Raw genomic sequence first — 18,694 nt, forward strand, 5'->3', positions numbered from 1 at the left:
TCCAGCAACTCCCCACTGGGTCGCCACAACGCTTACCCACATGCACAGTACTGTTTCGGCGGGCATCTGTATAGGATGTACTAGCAAGTCCAGCAGATGTTACCAGGCTGTGGCCGGAGCATGGGGAGAAGGTAAGGCGTCGGTTCCGCTTAGCGGGGAGATGCGAGACACAGTCGCACTATTTTTGGGATGGAGACTACTGAACAGTCGCTGACACGGCTGCCACTTCGGGTGCACCAGTGCTAGGGATAATAGGATCCAGGGATTAATGTGAAGCCGGGATCCCTGAGGTTGATGTCAGCAGAGGGGAGTAAGACGCTCCCCTTGTCGCCCCTCCCCCTGGTTCATGACTAGTTTCCGCCGAGTTTCCCACCATGGACTGTTTTCACGCTTACGTCTGAGACGCTGTATATCAAAAGGGACCCAGTCACAGCATGGGCGGCTGTGTGACTGGTGTATCAGTGTTTTCTTAGGCGTCTGTGTACACTATTTTCATCTGGATCCACTCAGCGTTCACTAACATATTGATCGATCCTGGAAGCGGGGTGAAGTCTCCCTGTATCCCACTCTCCTGAATCAGGTGATACAGCACTAAGTCTCTACCTACCATTGGGTACGAGTAGTTTGTTAAGTGCCTGATGCATATGAGTCTGTAAACTATTGCTGCCGTTTCTTCTGCTGTGCGACTGAATACGTTAAATGTCCTGCAGTAATGTTTTTCCTACATACCTCACATGTATCTGTAGTTGAATATGTGCTCATATTGCTTATTATACTAATGTATAACTTGTGACTGATTGCTAGTGTGATTGCTGACTTTACAATTTCTTGTCAGTTTGTGTATAATATCGATCTTCAATGCTGGTGCAGGGCAGGGAGGGATCAAATTGTATGTCACTTTAACAAGCTTTAAAGTGATTTCAGTCACAAACTGTGTAGTTAACACCATACAGGTGTGTGATTTGTTTACCATGTCTAAGAGAGGCAAGGGTGAGGAGGATACACTTTCCACAGCAGCACCAACACTCATTTCATGTTTCTCCTGCAAAGCTGGGTTAACCTCTCAGGATCTGGTTAAAATGGATTATGTGCAAATTGTTGTAGCTTTCATCAAAGCCTTTCCGAATAATCCAAGGCAGGCACAGATTTAAATCCAACCCCCATGGGCCACTTTTGCACAGACATTATCCAATATAGCTGAGCGGATAGTGCCAGCTCCTTTACCAGGGATAGGTTACCCTATTAACCCTTACATGCAACATTCACCCTGGGTTTCATCACATCCAGTCCTGGAATCTGCAGCCTTTCAACAAAAGTAGGCCAAAGGCCTAGGGAAGGTAAATCTCACAGACATGAAACAACATCTTCACAGTCTACACATGTTTCAGATAGGGGCTCTTTGGATGAGGACTCCTCGCATTCTGGTCCTGCATACAGAGATGAGGATGAAGGTACCAGCTCAGTGTATATACCTGATTAGTGCTATGAAAACCATTCTATCCTTAGAGGAGGCAGCAGAGCCTTTGGTAAAATCCAAGGCTCCTGTGTTTAAACGTCCCAAAACAGTCAGAATTGAATTTCTGGAGCCAGAACAGCTGGCGGAGATTATGAAAGAGGCTTGCGTCACACCCAGTAAAAAGTTTAGAATTCCAAAGAAATGAAATCCTCTTCCAGCTGGGGACTGTTTAAAGAGGAAGGTGGCACCCAAAGTAGATACGCACGTAATTCGATTGGTGCGAAAATCTACGTTGCCTTTGCCTTCAACAACATTAAATGACGCATTAAATGACGCATTGGAGGGTGATCTTTCACTGGCATCTAGAGAGCAAAAATCCCATATTGCACATATTAAAGAGGTGACTATTTTTATGGAAGAAGAAGCCTTTAATATGGGTACTATTGCCTTTCAAGCATCAGCCTCAGCAGTAGCAGCTCGCAGAGTCTTCTGGCTACGTACATGGAAGTCTGACTCAGAGTCCAAGAAGGTTTTAGAGTCTTTGCCTTTTACTGGAGATATTCTTTTTGGTAAAGAATTAATCAGAGGCAGACTCCAAGAAAGTGAAGTTTCCTTCTACCCACAAGTCTAAACCTAGATTTCCAGCTTTTCGGCCATTTTGGACTCAAGAAAAAAGCAAAAGGAAAGAGTTATGGCAAACAGTCCCAATCTGATAAGTCTGGTAAGACTAAAAAGCATTGGGCTACAAGAGGGCATGCTTCCAAGCCAGAAGATAAGCAATCAGCCTGATGGTGCAGGCCTCCGCCTGGGTTGTGGGAGGCCGACTTCTTCATTTTGCATAGATCTGGAGCATTCCACCACAGATGCCTGGGTGCAAGAAGTTGGTATCTCCCGGTTATGCATTTCCCTTCAAGAAAAACCCCTCCACAAAGGTTCTTTTGTACCAGCCCGTCTTCAGTAGAAATGAAGGCCAGGGCCTTTCAAGAGGCAGTTCAGAAATTGCTTCAATCAGGAGTGATAATTCCAGTTCCTCCTGCGCAACAAGGACAAGGTTTCTATTCCAACCTGTTTCTAGTTTAGAAGCCGAATGGGTCGCTCCGGCCCATACTCAATCTCAAAGTGCTGAACAAGTACATTTGGGTGTCTCGCTTTCATATGGAGACTTTATGTTCCATTATTTTGGCCATGGAGCCGGAGGATTTTATGGTATCCCTGGATATCCAGGATGCTTACCTGCATGGTCCTATAGCACAGTACCAACAGTGCTATATCAGGTTTGCTATCCTCCATCAACAATTTCAGTTTCAGGCCCTGCCATTTGGACTGGTTACAGCTCCAAAAGTGTTCACCAAAATTATGGTGGTAATGGCGGCTTATCTTCGTCGGCAGGGGATAATTCCATACCTCGACAACCTATTAATCCTGGCACAGTCTCAGGAATTGCTTCAGTGTCATCTGCAACAGACAATAGCTTGTTTATAGAAACACGGTTGGCTCATAAATTGGGCAAAGTCGTACCTGATTCCGTCACAACGTATGATGCACTTGGGGGCTGTATTGGATTCCGGTCTTCAGAGAGTGTTTTTCCTCTGAAGAAAATATCCAAAATACAGTCAAGGGTTCAGGAGCTGCTATACAGTCAAAGTGTATCCATTCACACAGCTATGCGTGTGATGGGATCAATGGTGTCGACATTCGACATGGTGGACTACGCTCAATTCCACTCGAGGCCTCTTCAGAGTCTGAGCCTTTCCAAATGGAATGGGTTCCCTCAGACAAAAACTCAGACTATGGTCCTTCCTCTGGAAGTACGGAGGTTGTTAGCCTGGTGGCTACAGACATCCCATCTGGACAAAGGGAGACCCTTTTGGATCTCAGATTGTGAGGTTCTGACAACAGGTGCCAGTCTTCAGGGCTGGGGAGCAGTATCGGGGAAAAAATTAATTCCAGGGGCAGTGGACCAAGGAAGAAAGTTGCCTGCCAATAAATATATTGGAGCTTCTGGCCATATATATGGCACTCAATCAGGCAAAGGACATTCTTCAGGGGAAACCAGTTTAAATTCGCTTGGACCGTGCAACAGCAGTAGCGTACCTCAAACATCAGGGAGGAACTCGCAGCCATGTGGCAATGAAGGAGGTAAGCCGCACGTTAAGGTGGGCAGAACTTCATCATCCAGCCTTGTCCGCAGTGTTCATTCCAGGAGTCCTAAACTGGGAAGCGGATTTTCTTCGTTGACATGCCATTCATGCAAATGAATGGGCTTTACACCCCGAGGTCTTCCAGACTCTGGTAGCCAAGTGGGGGTTACCGGAGATAGATCTCATGGCTTCCCATCAGAACAAAGTTCCTGCATATGTGTCAAGGACAAAGGATCCCAAAGTGACCTTTGTGAATGCCCTGTCAGTAAGATGGGACTTTCATCTGGCCTATGTGTTTCCACCAATCGCCCTATTGCTCAGGGTAATGCGAAAGGTAAAACAGGGAAAGGGCGCCGTGATACTACTAGCTCCAGCTTGGCCCAGAAGACATTGGTACACATCTGCAGAGCCTGTCGGTGGATACTTCGTTCCTACTCCCTCAACGTCCAGATCTACTGTCTCAGGGTCCTTGCTATTACAAGCACCTTAAATGGTTGACAGCTAAAGTTCCCTTTCTACTGGCTTTAGCTTCAGCTAGAAGAGTTTCAGACAGGGGCATTATTATGTCGCCCTCCATTTCTTATATTTCATCCAGATAGAGCGGTTCTCAGAATCAAATCTGGTTATATTCCTAAGGTGGTGTCTAAATTCCACCTTAACAGAAAAATTGTAGTCCTGGCTTTCCAAGGCCCGGAACTTTCTGCGGGAGATGCATCATTGGACGAGTCCGTGCGTTAAGGATCTACATAGATCGTACCAGTGCCATCAGAAAGACAGACACTCTTTGTTCTCTACGGATTTCACAAGAGAGGATGGCCTGCTAACAAGCAGACACTGGCGTGGTGGCTTCGGATGACTATTTCAGAAGCATATTCTCAAGCTGATCTCCCTATTCCGGCTAATGTCTCTGCTCACTCTACTCGTAAGGTAGGTCCTTCATTGGCAGCACAACGTGGTGCTTTAGCTGAACAGGTATGTAAGGCAGCCACATAGTCTCCGTTAACACATTCATTAGACATTATGCCTTTGATACCTTTGCCTTTCAGGACGCTGCATTCGGGCGAAGGATTCTCCTGTCCAATCAGCATCGTCCCCTCCAATAAAATTGCTTTGGGACATCCCAATGTTTATCCTGTGGATAATCTGTGGACCCTGCAGGAGAAATACGTAGTTATGGTAGACTTACTGTTGATAACTCTATTTCTCCTAAGTCCACAGTATCCACAGGGATCCCACCCTGATGCACCTGATTTGAGGATCCTTACACCTACTAACCTCTTCCTTCTTGTACGGAAGTGTGTGCATGTGTGTTCTTCTCGCCTGATTAGTGCTCTTATTGATGCTCTAACTTTGAGCTTTTAGAAAATAACTGAATTGCCTGAGCCAGGAGGCGGGGATATAGGGGACTCCCCCGTTGCATTCTGGGAGGCGGAAAGCTTTGATTGTTGGTGCCAATCCGTCTATACTGTGGACTAGAGTTAACAACGGTAAGTCTACCATAACTACGTATTTGTTCTGGTTCAGTAGCTTGAATACAGCAGTGCAGGTAATAGTTTTGTCAGGGCTACAGTACATTAGAATTGTATGCATTATTATTGGCCTACAAAGAAATATAGGTTGTTTACTAAAAAATAAAAACCAAGTTTCTCAGATATAGTTGCCTTTAGAAATTAAATTATAAATACCCTACATCAGCTATGTTTCTTAGTCTGGCTGTCTACCCTGAATTCAGTCTTTTAGCCTTATTTAAAGCCTACTTTAATAAGCCGTGAAGAGAGAGAAAATACCAACCAACCAGCTCCTAACTGTAATTTTTTTGGCCTGCCCACCTTTAACATGGCAATTAGGCTTGGCTGGTACTTTATTTATTGACATGGATGGCATTGGGGTAAACACATGGAGAACACATTATGTTGACCTGGAAAGGATTTATTGTAATGCTCAATAAATTACCTGCATATTGTACTCTATAGTAATATTTCAATAAATAAACTTGAAGTGTAGAGCATGATTGTCCTGCTGATCGCTAGCATGTTAACATGTATCTGTTTCTCAGATGCAGCAGCTGGAACTGGAGCAAATCCAATATCGAGAAGCAAATCTTACAGCATTGGCTGCTATTGGTCCTAGAAGAAAAAGACCTTTGGATTCTCCAAGCCTTCAGAACGTACTAGAGGTATATTTGCCCATGGGTGTTTGAATCGTACAGTTTAGAAAATCATATGCTACTTATTCACACCCAACGCTTCTCATTAGATGTTTGTCAAACTGGACAGTGCTTTGTCGTGGGACAAGGGGACAGCATCTACTATTGATGAGTCAAGGCAAGAATTTCTGTCTGCTTTAGATAGACCTGGTTTTGTAATAACATTTAAATAAATTAAAAATAGTTTGGATGTACGTGTATGACAGGCCTTAATGTGGAATTAAATTAGAATTAGGTGATATGTCAGGTGAGGAGCATAACATATTTAATAAAGAGTCAACAGGGCTATAACTTTGCCATCCGTTAGACTTTATTGCAATGGAGTCTTCATAGTGGGGAGGAAAATAACAAAGCTCTTATCTCACTTCATTAGTGTCCTAAGCCTCCCTTTTAAAGGATCAAAGTTATTAACCAAGGACTTAAAATAGAGTAGTGCAGTGGTTCTCAAACTCGGTCCCCAGGACCCCACACAGTGAATGTGTCACAGGTGTAATAATTACTCACTGACACATTTTATAAGGTCCACAGGTGGAGCTATTTATTTCACTTGTGATTCTGTGAGGAGACCTGCAAAACACGCACTGTGTGGGGTCCTGAGGACCGAGTTTAGGAACCTGTGGAATAGTGAAATCATAAGCGTAGCTATCGTGGGTGCATGGGCTGCAGCTGCTATAGAGCCTGGATAGTCCTCCCAGGGGCAATATTTCCCCCTGCACCAAATCATGCTGTACCATGCCTGGCCAGCTGGGAATAAGTAACAACCATGGGCCGCTCCTCCCAGCAGCAGAGAGACGGACCATGCAGGGCAGCTCCCTCCTCCCAGTGTCCCTCCTGATGAGACAGCCTCCCTGACTGCAGCAGCTGTGGAAGCCGATCACCTCTGAGAAGCCATCGAAAGGGAGAGGTGAGTGTTCAGTTTCTGGACTCCCCACAGTGCAGACTTCAGAAGAGCTCAAGTGAGTAGGTGGGTCCAGCCCAGAAGTATGCTTTGGAGACTCTCTAGCAGCTGGAGTTTGCAATGGGGCCCACACAGATCTATTTGATCCAGATTTTTTAAATAGTATTCCATTTCGGTTCATGTGGGTAATATATGTAGGTCAGTTCATATTTGGTGTATACAATTACCAACCTTTTAATGAGAAGCAGAAAAAAATTTGTGGCCTTCAGATATCACTTGTCCTTGTGTTATCAATGTTGTTGGAATGTGGATTTCTGTAGATAAAAGCTGGAGGCTAAAGCAAGTACTGCCAACAAAAATGTTGCTGACTTCCCGTTTAATAGCATTAGAATTTATTTTATGGTAACTAAAGTAAAGTTGCATTTAAAGAAGAAAGCACAGAGTAGAAGACCCGAGCTGGTAGAAAACAGGAATACTAGGTAAAGCATATCTGGTCAATTCTTTTTTTCTGATCGTGTTTTTTCCACTGTGGTGCAAATGTTTGTGTCCTATAATACTTTCTAAAATCATATTGTTAACAGATAATTAAAAGTGAACATACAGTATATTTGTATTTTACAGTTCTTGGTACACTCCCCATTCTCTTGAGATACATAGATCTATAATATATATATAGAACTTTTTCAGCGAAGCATTGTGTTGGGTAAAATACTGTCTGGTTCCTGAAATGTCAAGCAGAAGTATTTGATTATACTTTCACCTTTCTATAATTCCAAAGTTTGAAGGACATCACTCCTTGCTTGCTGCAACTCCCTTGGGGGTTGTTTCATTTATAATGTTGCCTCGGGCTTACTGCTGCTTCCTGCGGATTTGACCTCATTTTCAACCCTGTGCTGGCAGCTGTGCTGCATTACTATAATTTCCTTTGGATCGCACAAGGTTGTCATATAAAAGACCCGACCTTGTGGCATTGTGTCTAAGGAGACAACAAAGCTTTCTTATTTTGTGACCTGTAAGTTGGTAGTCACGTTAAGTATATCACATTTACGGCACAAAAAGCCCCCCAAAAAGTACATTTTTCATATATTACATTTGGAATTAAAAGACAGTATCTTATCTCAACCTGATTTCCTATAACAGTACTGTTAAATGTCAAATACAATATTAAATGGCTGGAAAATGAATGGGGAATGACCACATTAAATTCTTTTGATTTCTAATTTCAATTTGATATATATATATATATATATATATATATATATATATATATTTATTATGAATGCCAAATTGATTTCTCACAAATACTTAAAATGCCCGCTCTAATATATATTGCAGACGCCAGGCACATCTTATTACCATATATGTATCCCTTAAGAGAAAACAATACACCCACACATTATCTGAGTCCCAAAGCTCATTGATGTATACATTTGTTATTAAAAAGGATATGCAGGAATGAAAGATATACCTTACACACACTTAGATACACTTTAAACCTTCGCCGTAATGCAATGCAATGATATTACACCTTAAACCTTATGCAGCGCTGACTGTACAAAGTACCCACAGCGCGTACACACCTTATCAATACACTTTTAAACCTTATACAGTTAGGTAATGTAATACGCTTTAAACCCTAGCAGGGAAAAGAGGACACAACACCGATTTGTAGTTAAAACTGGGTTTCGACACCACAGAGTATATATCTGGAAGGGGGTTAACAATACAATTCATACACTACAATACAACAGAGTAAATGGCTACAGTCAATGTACATACGTGAGAATATTCGCATGCGCTTCCCGGTCCGGTCCTCCGCTATCAGGTTGAAAGCGTTGAGAGTCTTGTGTGACCAAGCCTGCTGCAGGCTCTCTTTATTCACTTCATCCAAAACATAACACAATGGATACTGTAATCTCTTTGTCCATTGGACACAGGGATGGTCATTTATAGTACAGGAGAGGTCATAGGTCTGTTTGAATAGGTGGGCGATGTCTTTCTTAACTGCTCTTGTGGGTGGTCTCCTCTGGATTCCCCCCGCATACATAATATACAGTAAATACAGTTTATATCTATATTCTATTTCTGCACATAACTATCAGCAGGAACATGCGATCTTCCGCAGACCAACACCGGAATGTTTCCCTTAAAATACCCTACAGCTGGATACCAAACATCACCTTATAACCTTAGTCTGTCCCCTCTTATCCTGCAAAGGTGAATCCCTTTGTTCTGCAACCATTTAAACAGCTATAACTTTCTGATGTGGTGTAAGGAGACTGTGTACATTGTGCACTATTTGGATTAAATATGTAATGTGTTTTGATAGCTCTCCTTGCGTTCACAAACTCCGCCGTAAATACCCATACCACGCGCAGGACCGCGGGTGCGACCATATGCAAATTGCGAGTATGTGCACGCACGGGAGAACAAGTACACGCGCAGAGGCCATCTGTGTGTGGTTTGTACGTGATGTGTGTACTGCAATATTTTTCGACTTTGACAGTCCACCCTTTGGCAGTCAACAATAACTGCCACTATCTAATCACTAAACAGAAAAATATCAATACAATATCTACAGACGATTGGATGATCGGGGGAGAGTGGTAGGTAGGAAATGTATGACCTAGTGGGATAGTAAAAAGCATGTATGTATGAATCCATGTCTGAGGGGCATGTATCATCGTGCCGTATATGTTCTAGATAGGCTTCGAGGTATTGCGAAGTATACATTAAATCCTTCTTATCCCGTATTAAGGGTCTGTAAGTGGGCCAACAAACACTACCGAGCTCTTTTCGGCTTCTTGTTCCAACAAATGGGGTGCACATTTAGTTGATGATACATGGAGGGGGAACATATGTGAGTGCTAGTATATGTGGACATCACCTGTCGACTATGTGTGTCATTAACTGAAGGTTGTAGAGATGAAGATAAGACACATATCTAAAATACATTCACATAACATTTTCATAAACATTCTTGGGTATGGTCGATGTCTTTTCCGGATCGGTGTATCTGGGCAAAGGGGGAGACCAAGTGAAAGAAAGAGGCCATGGAATTCATTTGCAATCCTTATCATAACACTGTCTCTATGGATGGGTCATAAATTAAATCTGCTGCTGTAACAATGCCCCCGCTCCTTAGACTCGTCAATTTTGTGCCGTGCTTGCGCCGCTTTAGAATTCGAACACACCTAAATATCAAACCAATAATTAAGACGACTCCCAGGATACAAAGGAGAAACTTCCCTACACTCATAATAACATTTTGAGCCCACTCTCCTAATCTGAGAACCAATTTCGTGGGTTCAACCATGAAATCCAGCCGGTCAGTTCATTACTCACAGCAGTCAGGGTAAGGTTGTGTCTCCTTCGGAACTCCCACTTCAACTGCAAGATATCGTCCATCTTTTGATCGATGATCTCGGTTGGGTCATCAGTGCTGTTTGTAATATATACGTGCAGCACTTCACACCATTTTGAGTTGCCAAAGTGACACAGTACCCACCCGTCACGGCTGTGATATAATTGAGGACCATCCTGTGCTGGATCAGTTCCGTCTTGTAAGCTTGTAACTCCCTTCCTGTATACCTGAAGGTGTCGTCATACATCTCAGTGATATTATCTATCAAGTTCGCTAGCGCATGGATATACCTATAATTTATAATTCCTATGGCAGTACGGGTGATGTCTAATGCGAGAAGGAATTGAATGCCGGTGGGTTCGTGGATCAAATCAGAGGCTACGTGCTCTGTCCTATCTATGAGGTGTCTCTTAACAATGTGTTCATAGTGAGTATGAGTATAAGGAGCCTGAGCACTGCGGTGAACGTCTTTCATCTTATCATGGGTTATGGTCATGACCTCTGGCAACACTCTTCCAATGTAACACAATCCCTCTGAGTTCGGGGCAAGCCACTTATACGCCTTCCTCCCACATATGAAATAGGCATCATCGGGGAGAACATAGGGGACAGAATATGACATTACCATATTACAAACTTTCCAAGTTAAAAACCCAATCCCTAGTTCTCCCATCTGCTCAGTACAAGTATCAGGCTGGATGATATGAGCACAGTACCCTGGTGATACTTCTCCAACCCACATGGTCTTGCTTCCTCGAGTATACCTATACCGGAAATACCTTCCACTGTTGGCTATTTGGCGTACAAGTTCAGAGTCTATGAGTATCTTATCAGCTCTGTGCGAAAAGGCCATGGTCTGGTTATTCCATGTCACCTCCCAATTTCCCGGCTTTCGGTAATTGGAAATATTGATACATAATAAGGATCTATCTACATGATACTGGTGGAGCTTCAGACTAGGGGGCATAGAAATATTGAATTTATTGTCCACCGGTCTCCCACCCCGTAATTCGAGTACCTCATCTATTGCTAAAGGGTACGGTACTAATCCTGACTTGCTCTGACCTTGAGGTACTTGTGAGCACACCCAGCATTCTGTCTGGTTTAAGACCTTACCCACTAGTGAGTGGTAATCACTCAATGGATGACGGTCCATGTTGATATTAAGGCTGGACTGACATCTCTGGATGCACCCATCCTCGACTATGTTCTCACAATTCTTACAAATGCAATTTTCCTCAGCCAATAACCCTTCACAGTGCCTCCGAGCTCCCTGACTACCAGATCGTTTTCTGATACTCGCCTTTGCTCGAGTGATGTGTTGCTCTTGAGATTATACAAATCCATCCTCGCCATCAGAACCCATTCCAGATCCTTTCTCGACCTCTCTGGGACCCTCACCGAAACAGACTGTTCTCGTCAACAACAGGATTAACAGGGAAACCGGGAACGCAGTCTCTTGGGGTAAGTCCATCTTATTAAGGGAAGAGAAAGGAAACAAGAAGGGGGAGAAAGAGAAGGAGGGCAGTGGAGATGGGGGAAATAATAAAAAAAGAAAAACTGGTGCGACAACCGCCTCTGGTCTTGTTGTTCTCTGCGCTCAGGTGCCGTCTCAACAGTACTGCCTCTCAACCTTCCCGGAACAGACACTCCAGTGATACGATGTTCTCTCCGAGTCAGCGACCTTTCTGTAGGGAACATAAATCTTGCATTTCAATGTGTTTAACTGTTGTGTATTATCAGTTGTGTGAAGTAAACCATCTGTGGAAAGTGAAAAGAGAGGGGAAATAAAAAAGAAAATTTGTCAGTTGCGTTCACCATCAGGCTGTCACACCATCATGTATATCGGTATCTATGCACAATCTCCCTTCACCAGTATTCCCATTCTCCACCCTTTGTGCATGACCAGGCACACTGATACTGGTGTCCCTATGCTGGTGAGATATACTGGGTTTGGGCAGAACTCTGAAAAGACCGAGTAGGCATGTGACGTTTGAACTGTAATCCTGTCGGTGAACGTAAGAGGAAACTTTGAAAACCAATCACATAGAGTTTAGTAATAGGTAAGCTTGTAAAGGCAAAGAAGATTTTTTTACAAAGTTTGACATCTGGATTGGGCACTACGGGGAATGATTCCCTAATCGGTCTGTTCCCCTTAAAAAAAATTCTATATGTGTTATATCTCTACTGGAACTATCCCAGCCATCAATCCAGTGTCTTGTCCATTCTAAGTTCATAGGGAACCCGGTATCCTTGAGATAATTTCCTCTACCTGTGATGGACATGCATCTAAAACAGTGAAATGCAATATTAGTCTTTGTGGGTTTTTTTTTTTTTTTTTTACATATTTTGTGCTTCCTGGGTGGGAGCACTCTATATGTATACCATCTCTAACAAAACTCCTGTTAAGTTTGATAAAACTAAATATTTATCTTACTTAAAACCCTTTAAGAGGTCTAAGAACACTGTACGCTATTAACGTATGGAATACCGTAAGGGTACGCACGTTGCGTAACAATCGCTTAGCTGTAGTCGAGACGCTCAAGCGTCACGTTCGCTCACGGCCAAGAGATCACAGGCAGGCACGCTATTGGCTGCCGACTAACGTAATGATTCGCTATAGCGTAGCGGACGCTCGGGACCACGAGGAGATCACCAGCGGCGCAGACGCTCACGATGTTAAACCTTTATAACTATACCATATAACAGTGTATTATGCAGTAAACCTTGGTGTAGTGATAAGATGAGAATACAACACAGTGTAAGATGGCTTACACTAAAGCTGTTTGAGCGATAGAGACGCTCCTATTATCCACTGCAATATAATGAACACACAATACCGGTCTAAGGGTCTAACGCCTTTTAAGGAAATGAATGAACGTTCAAAAAGAATAATACAATACAAGTCATACACTACCAATATAACATAGACTACCTAACCAGATAACTACACATGAAATACAATATCAGTACAATAACTATATAAGAGAAACGAGAGAGAAAGAGAAGAGAGAGAGAGAGAGATATGGCTCACAATAACAAGAAAGACAATATGATTGCGGAGAAAACTTACGCACAAAGGGGAACGATCGCATGCGCCTCTGGATATCCAGCTCCCGATTATCAGCAATGAGAACCGTTGAAGAGTGAGAGCTGGATATGATCGGCTTGTCTATTTATGCCCCACACACAATACAATTCAATGGTCCCTACAATCTCATTGTTCATTGGACACAGGAATTCGTCTTCGCATTATAACAAAAGGTCATAGGTTGATTCATACAGGTGGGCTGTGTCTACTTCCAACTGCTCAGGTGGGTGGGAAACTAGGTTTCCCGCCGCATGGATAAGTAAGTGCAAATAATAGTAAATGGACATAAACTTCTTATGTCCATAACTATTCGCACGAGCGATTAATCCGCTTCAAACCAACACCGGAATATTGCTAATTAAATACTCTTCCGATGGATACTAAACACCACTGTATAATCCTTGTCTGACCCTTTGTATCAGACAAAGAGGGATCTCTCCGTCCATGAACATGCTACATTAACTAAACTTTCAGAATCTATCAAAAGTACCATGATCTACAAAATACATTATATGGTTAAAATATATATCGATTGAGTCGCCCGCTAGACGCATACAAACTCTACCGTAAATCCGCATATCGTGCGCCTGCGGGTGCACGCGAAGGCGAGTATGCGCACGCACGGGAGAGCTCTTGCACGCGCAGCGGGAGCTCGCATGAGGTGCAAATATGGCAGTGTGCATAGTGATATTTTTCTGACTTTGACAGTCCACCCTTTGGCAGTCAACAATAACTGCCACTTCCTAAAACATTTCAAAACGAGAAAAATATATGTCAAGTGTAAATAAATTTCCATGATTGGGTAAGGGAGGAGAGGAGAAGGTAGGAAAAGGGTATGACCTAGTGAGATAGCAGAAGCATGTGTGTATGAATCCATGTTTGGGGGGGTCATGTATCATCGTGCCGTACATGTTTTAAATCAAGCTTCGAGGTATTGCGAAGTATACATTTGAATTCCTTCTTATCCCGTGGTACGGGTCTGTGGATGGGCTGTCAAACTTTACCGAGCTCTTTTCGGCTGTGGTTGTAACAAAATGGGGAAGCACATTTTAGTTGATGATACATGAATGGGGGAATATGTGATTGCTGATATCTGTGCCTGTATTCCCTATCGACTATGTGTGTCATTACCTGAAGGTTGTAGAGATGAAGATAAGACACAATTATGGTAAATGCAGTGGTATTCTATGTCAGGTTAATGAACATTTGTCGGTTGAAGTCTTGTTCGGTGTCTGTTGAATGCAGTCTTCTTTGGGCTTTTGCCAATAGGTGTGAGCAAAAGCTTTGTCAATGTCCATAGACTTACAAAAAGTGTTGGGCTAGCGTAATTTTAAAATTTCTAGGGAAACTGGGGGTCTATGGCATAGTTCATCAAATATCTGTGTATAAGGTTGTCAAAACTTCTTCTTTAATCCATCTGTTGTCTGTATACAGGCTCGTCAAATTTCTCGTCCAAGTGGGTCTTTTTACCTTGGAGAAAACGGAAAAACAGGTGAAAGAAACGGACCGTATAATCGCATTTTCATCACATCATTGTTTCTACCGTTGGGTCATAAATCAAATCCATTGGAATTACAATTTCCTCACTCCTTAGACTCATTACCCTGGTACTACGTTTGCACTTCATTAAAGCCTGACCGCATCTAAATATCAAGCCAATCGTTATGACAACACCTAAGATACATAGGAGAAACTTCCCTACATCCATTATGACTCCTTGAGCCCATTCTCCTAAACCAGAGAACCAATTTCGCGGGTTCAACCATGACACCCAACCAGTCAGCTCATTACCCACAGCAGCAAGGGTGAGATTGTGTCTCCTGCGAAATTCCCACTTTAATTGGAGAATATCGTCCATCTTTTGGTCTATGACCTCGACCGGATCCTCGGTACTATTCGTTATATATGTGCAGCATTTCACGCCGTACTGCGTTGCCAGTGTGACACAATATCCACCTGTCACTGCCGTGAGATAATTAAGAACCATTCTATGCTGAACCAGTTCTGTTTTATAAGCTTGAAGCTCTCTTCCAGTATACCTAAATGTGTCATCATACATTTCTGTGATATTGTGTAACAAATTTGCGAGCGCAGATATGTATTTATAATTCAACACTCCTCTGGCGGTGCGAGTGATGTCTAACGCGAGTAGAACCTGAATCCCGGTGGATTCATGGATCATGTCAGAGGCCGGATGCTCTGTTCTTTCTATCAGGTGCCGTTTAACTACGTGCTCGTAATGAGTGTGAGTATAAGGAGCTTGGGCAACACGGTGTATATCTTTCATTTTGGCATGTGATACAGTCATTACTTCAGGCAGTACTTTTCCAATATAACACAATCCTTCAGAGTTTGGGGCAAGCCACTTATACGCCTTCCTCCCGCATATGAAATATGCATCATCGGGGAGAACATATGGGACGGAGTAGGACATAACCATATTACACATCTTCCATGTGAAATCTCCTAACCCTAATTCTCCCATCTGTCTAGTACACGTATCCGTTTGTACGATATGTGCACAGTATCCTGGTGATACCTCTCCAACTCTCATAATCCTACTTCCTAGGGTATACCTATATCGGAAATATTTTCCACTACCAGCTATGTGGCGTATAAGTTCTGTATCTGTCGGCATTCTTTCTGCTCTATATGAAAAGGTCATGGTTTGGTTACTCCATGACACTCCCCAATTTCCCGGCTTTCGGGGATTGGAAATGTTGAAACATATTAGGGATCTATCCACATGATATTGGTGGAGCTTCAAACTAGGAGGACTGGAGATATTAAACCTCCTGTCCACCGGCCTCCCACCACTTAGCTCAAGTACCTCCCCTATCGTTAAAGGAAATGGTACTAGTCCTGATTTACTATGGCCTTGAGGTACTTGAGAGCATACCCAACAATCTGTCTGATTTAACACATTACCCACTAAGGAGTGATAGTCACTCAATGGATGCCGGTCCATGTGGATATTAAAACTGGACTGACATTTCTTGATACACCCGTCCTCAACTACATTGTCACAGAGCCTACAGATACAGTTTTCTTCAGCTAACAATCCTTCACAATTCCTTCTATGGTCTATGTTATCGGATCGTTTTCTGATACTCGCCTTTGCTTGTTGATTATGTTGTTCTTGGAAAACTACGCCTCCATCTCTGTCATCAGAACCCATTCCAGAACCTCTCTCGACCTCCATGGTACTCTCGCCGGAACAGACTGCTCTGGTCAACATCATGGTCAACAGGAAAATCCGGATCACAGTCTCTTGAGGCAAGTCCATCTTGTAGGAGGAAACGGAGAAGAATGAGAATGGGGAAAAAAATAGTTGAGGGAGAGGGGATGGGAAGTGGAGAAAAACAATAAAAGGGAACAGGGAATCGACAACTGCTTTTGATCTTGTGATTTTCAATGCTCAGGTGCCGCCTCAGTCCTCCTGGAACAGACACTCCAGTGATACAACTTCCTCTACCGTCTGTTCCTTATCACGGGACCTCTCTGGATCAGCAACCTTCTTACAATGGGACGAATGAACCCAAGTCTCTCTCTCGGCAACCTTCAATGCTGTAGTGCTAGTCAATAAGACTTGGTATGGTCCTTCCCATCTGTCAATAAGGCAACCTGAGCGTAGAAAATTCCGTATCATTACATAATCCCCAGGTTCAATGTCATGACAATTACTATCTGGTAAATCAGGAATCACCAACTTCAAATTATCATTTTGATTCCTTAGCTGTTTACTCATGTTAATCAAGTATTTTACAGTCACTTCATTGTTACACTTCAAATCATCCTGAGGGTTAATCATAACATGCGGTTGTCGACCAAACAAGATTTCGAAGGGAGACAGATTAAGAGGGGACCTGGGAGTGGTTCTGATGCTGTATAGTACAATGGGTAAAGCTTCTGGCCATGTCAATCCCGTTTCTGCCATAACTTTGCTCAGTTTATTTTTAATAGTGCTGTTCACTCTTTCCACCTTCGCACTCGCCTGTGGACGGTATGGAGTGTGCAGCTCGCTATCAATTCCCATCAACTTACACATTCCTTGAAAGACATCACCTGTAAAATGGGTACCCCTATCACTTTCGATAATTCTAGGGATACCATATCTACATACAAATTCCTGCACAATTTTCTTAGCAGTAAACATAGCGGTATTTGTGGCCGCAGGAAATGCTTCGACCCAATTTGAGAACACATCTATACAAACAAGTACATATTTCAAATTTCGACAAGGGGGTAATTGAATAAAGTCAATCTGTATTACCTGAAAAGGTCCGCCTGTAGGTGGGATATGAGATGGTTCTGTTGGTATTGCCTTTCCGATATTCTTTCTCAAACAGGTAAGGCATGACATTGCTCTCTTACCTGCATGGGATGAAAATCCTGGGGCGCACCAATATGCTCTTACCAACTTACACATTCCCTCCTTGCCCAGATGAGTCAGCCCATGTGTTGCCTCAGCTAAACATGGAAGATATGCTCTGGGGGCCACTGGTTTACCTTGTCCATCCGTCCAGAGTCCTGAGGACTCCTGGCCATATCCTTTTGCCTTCCAGACTGCCTTTTCCTGTGTGGAACACAAATTTTGCATCTCACACAACTTCTGTGTGTTGATGGTATTGAATACCATCAATTGTGTGGTGTCTGTCTGTCTGGGGGTACCGGCTGCTAACTTAGCAGCTTCGTCTGCTCGGCTGTTACCAAGTGATACTGGGTCCTGGCTATATGTGTGTGCTTTACACTTGATAACAGCCACTCTATCGGGTTCCTGTATCGCTGTTAGAAGCCTTTTTATGTGAGCTGCATGCGCTACCGGTGTACCAGCTGCCGTCATGAAATTTCTGAGGCGCCATAGGGCTCCGAAATCATGGACTACCCCGAAAGCGTATCTAGAGTCGGTGTAGATATTGGCTGACTTGCCCTTAGCCAATTCACATGCTCTGGTTAGGGCGACCAGTTCAGCAACCTGGGCTGAGTGAGGTGGGCCTAGCGGTTCAGCTTCTATGGTGCCTTGGTCATCTACGACTGCGTATCCAGTACACAAGTCTCCCGAGTCTGACTGTCTGTGACAACTACCGTCAGTGTAGAAAGTAAAGTCTACATCTTCTAGTGGGTTGTCACTGATGTCAGGCCTTGCCGTGAAATTTTGGGTCAAATATTCCATACAATCATGTGTGTCCTCCTTTGTATTAAATTCTCCTTCCCCACCACTCTCATCCTCCACCCTTTGTGCCTGTCCAGGCACACCTGGGAGATATGTTGCAGGATTTAATGCACTGCATCTCCTTATGGTGATGTTTACGGGGGCCATTAGTGCCAATTCCCATCTTGTAAACCGCGCTGATGAGACGTGCCTGGTTTGGGCAGAATTTAGCAAGGCTGACACTGCATGTGGTGTATGAATTGTGAGGTTGTGACCTAGCACTACATCTTCGCTTTTCGTTACTAGCAATGCTATCGCAGCAACGCTTCGCAAGCATGTGGGGAGGGATCGCGCTACCGTATCTAGCTGAGCGCTGTAGTATGCTA

At 43.4% G+C, this 18,694-nt stretch overlaps 1 protein-coding gene across 1 annotated transcript in view; it reads left to right on the forward strand.

Annotated features, from left to right (window-relative positions):
- Nucleotides 1–18,694, forward strand: part of TAF4B (TATA-box binding protein associated factor 4b) — a 319,736-nt gene that overhangs the window by 268,776 nt on the left and 32,266 nt on the right. Inside the window, exon 14 of the mRNA XM_063923630.1 lies at nucleotides 5,654–5,773. Coding sequence (XP_063779700.1) covers nucleotides 5,654–5,773 — 120 coding nt within the window. The remainder of the gene's footprint in view (nucleotides 1–5,653; nucleotides 5,774–18,694) is intronic.

This window comes from Pseudophryne corroboree, chromosome 5, assembly GCF_028390025.1.
Source record: "Pseudophryne corroboree isolate aPseCor3 chromosome 5, aPseCor3.hap2, whole genome shotgun sequence".
Taxonomy (NCBI): Eukaryota; Metazoa; Chordata; class Amphibia; order Anura; family Myobatrachidae; genus Pseudophryne; species Pseudophryne corroboree.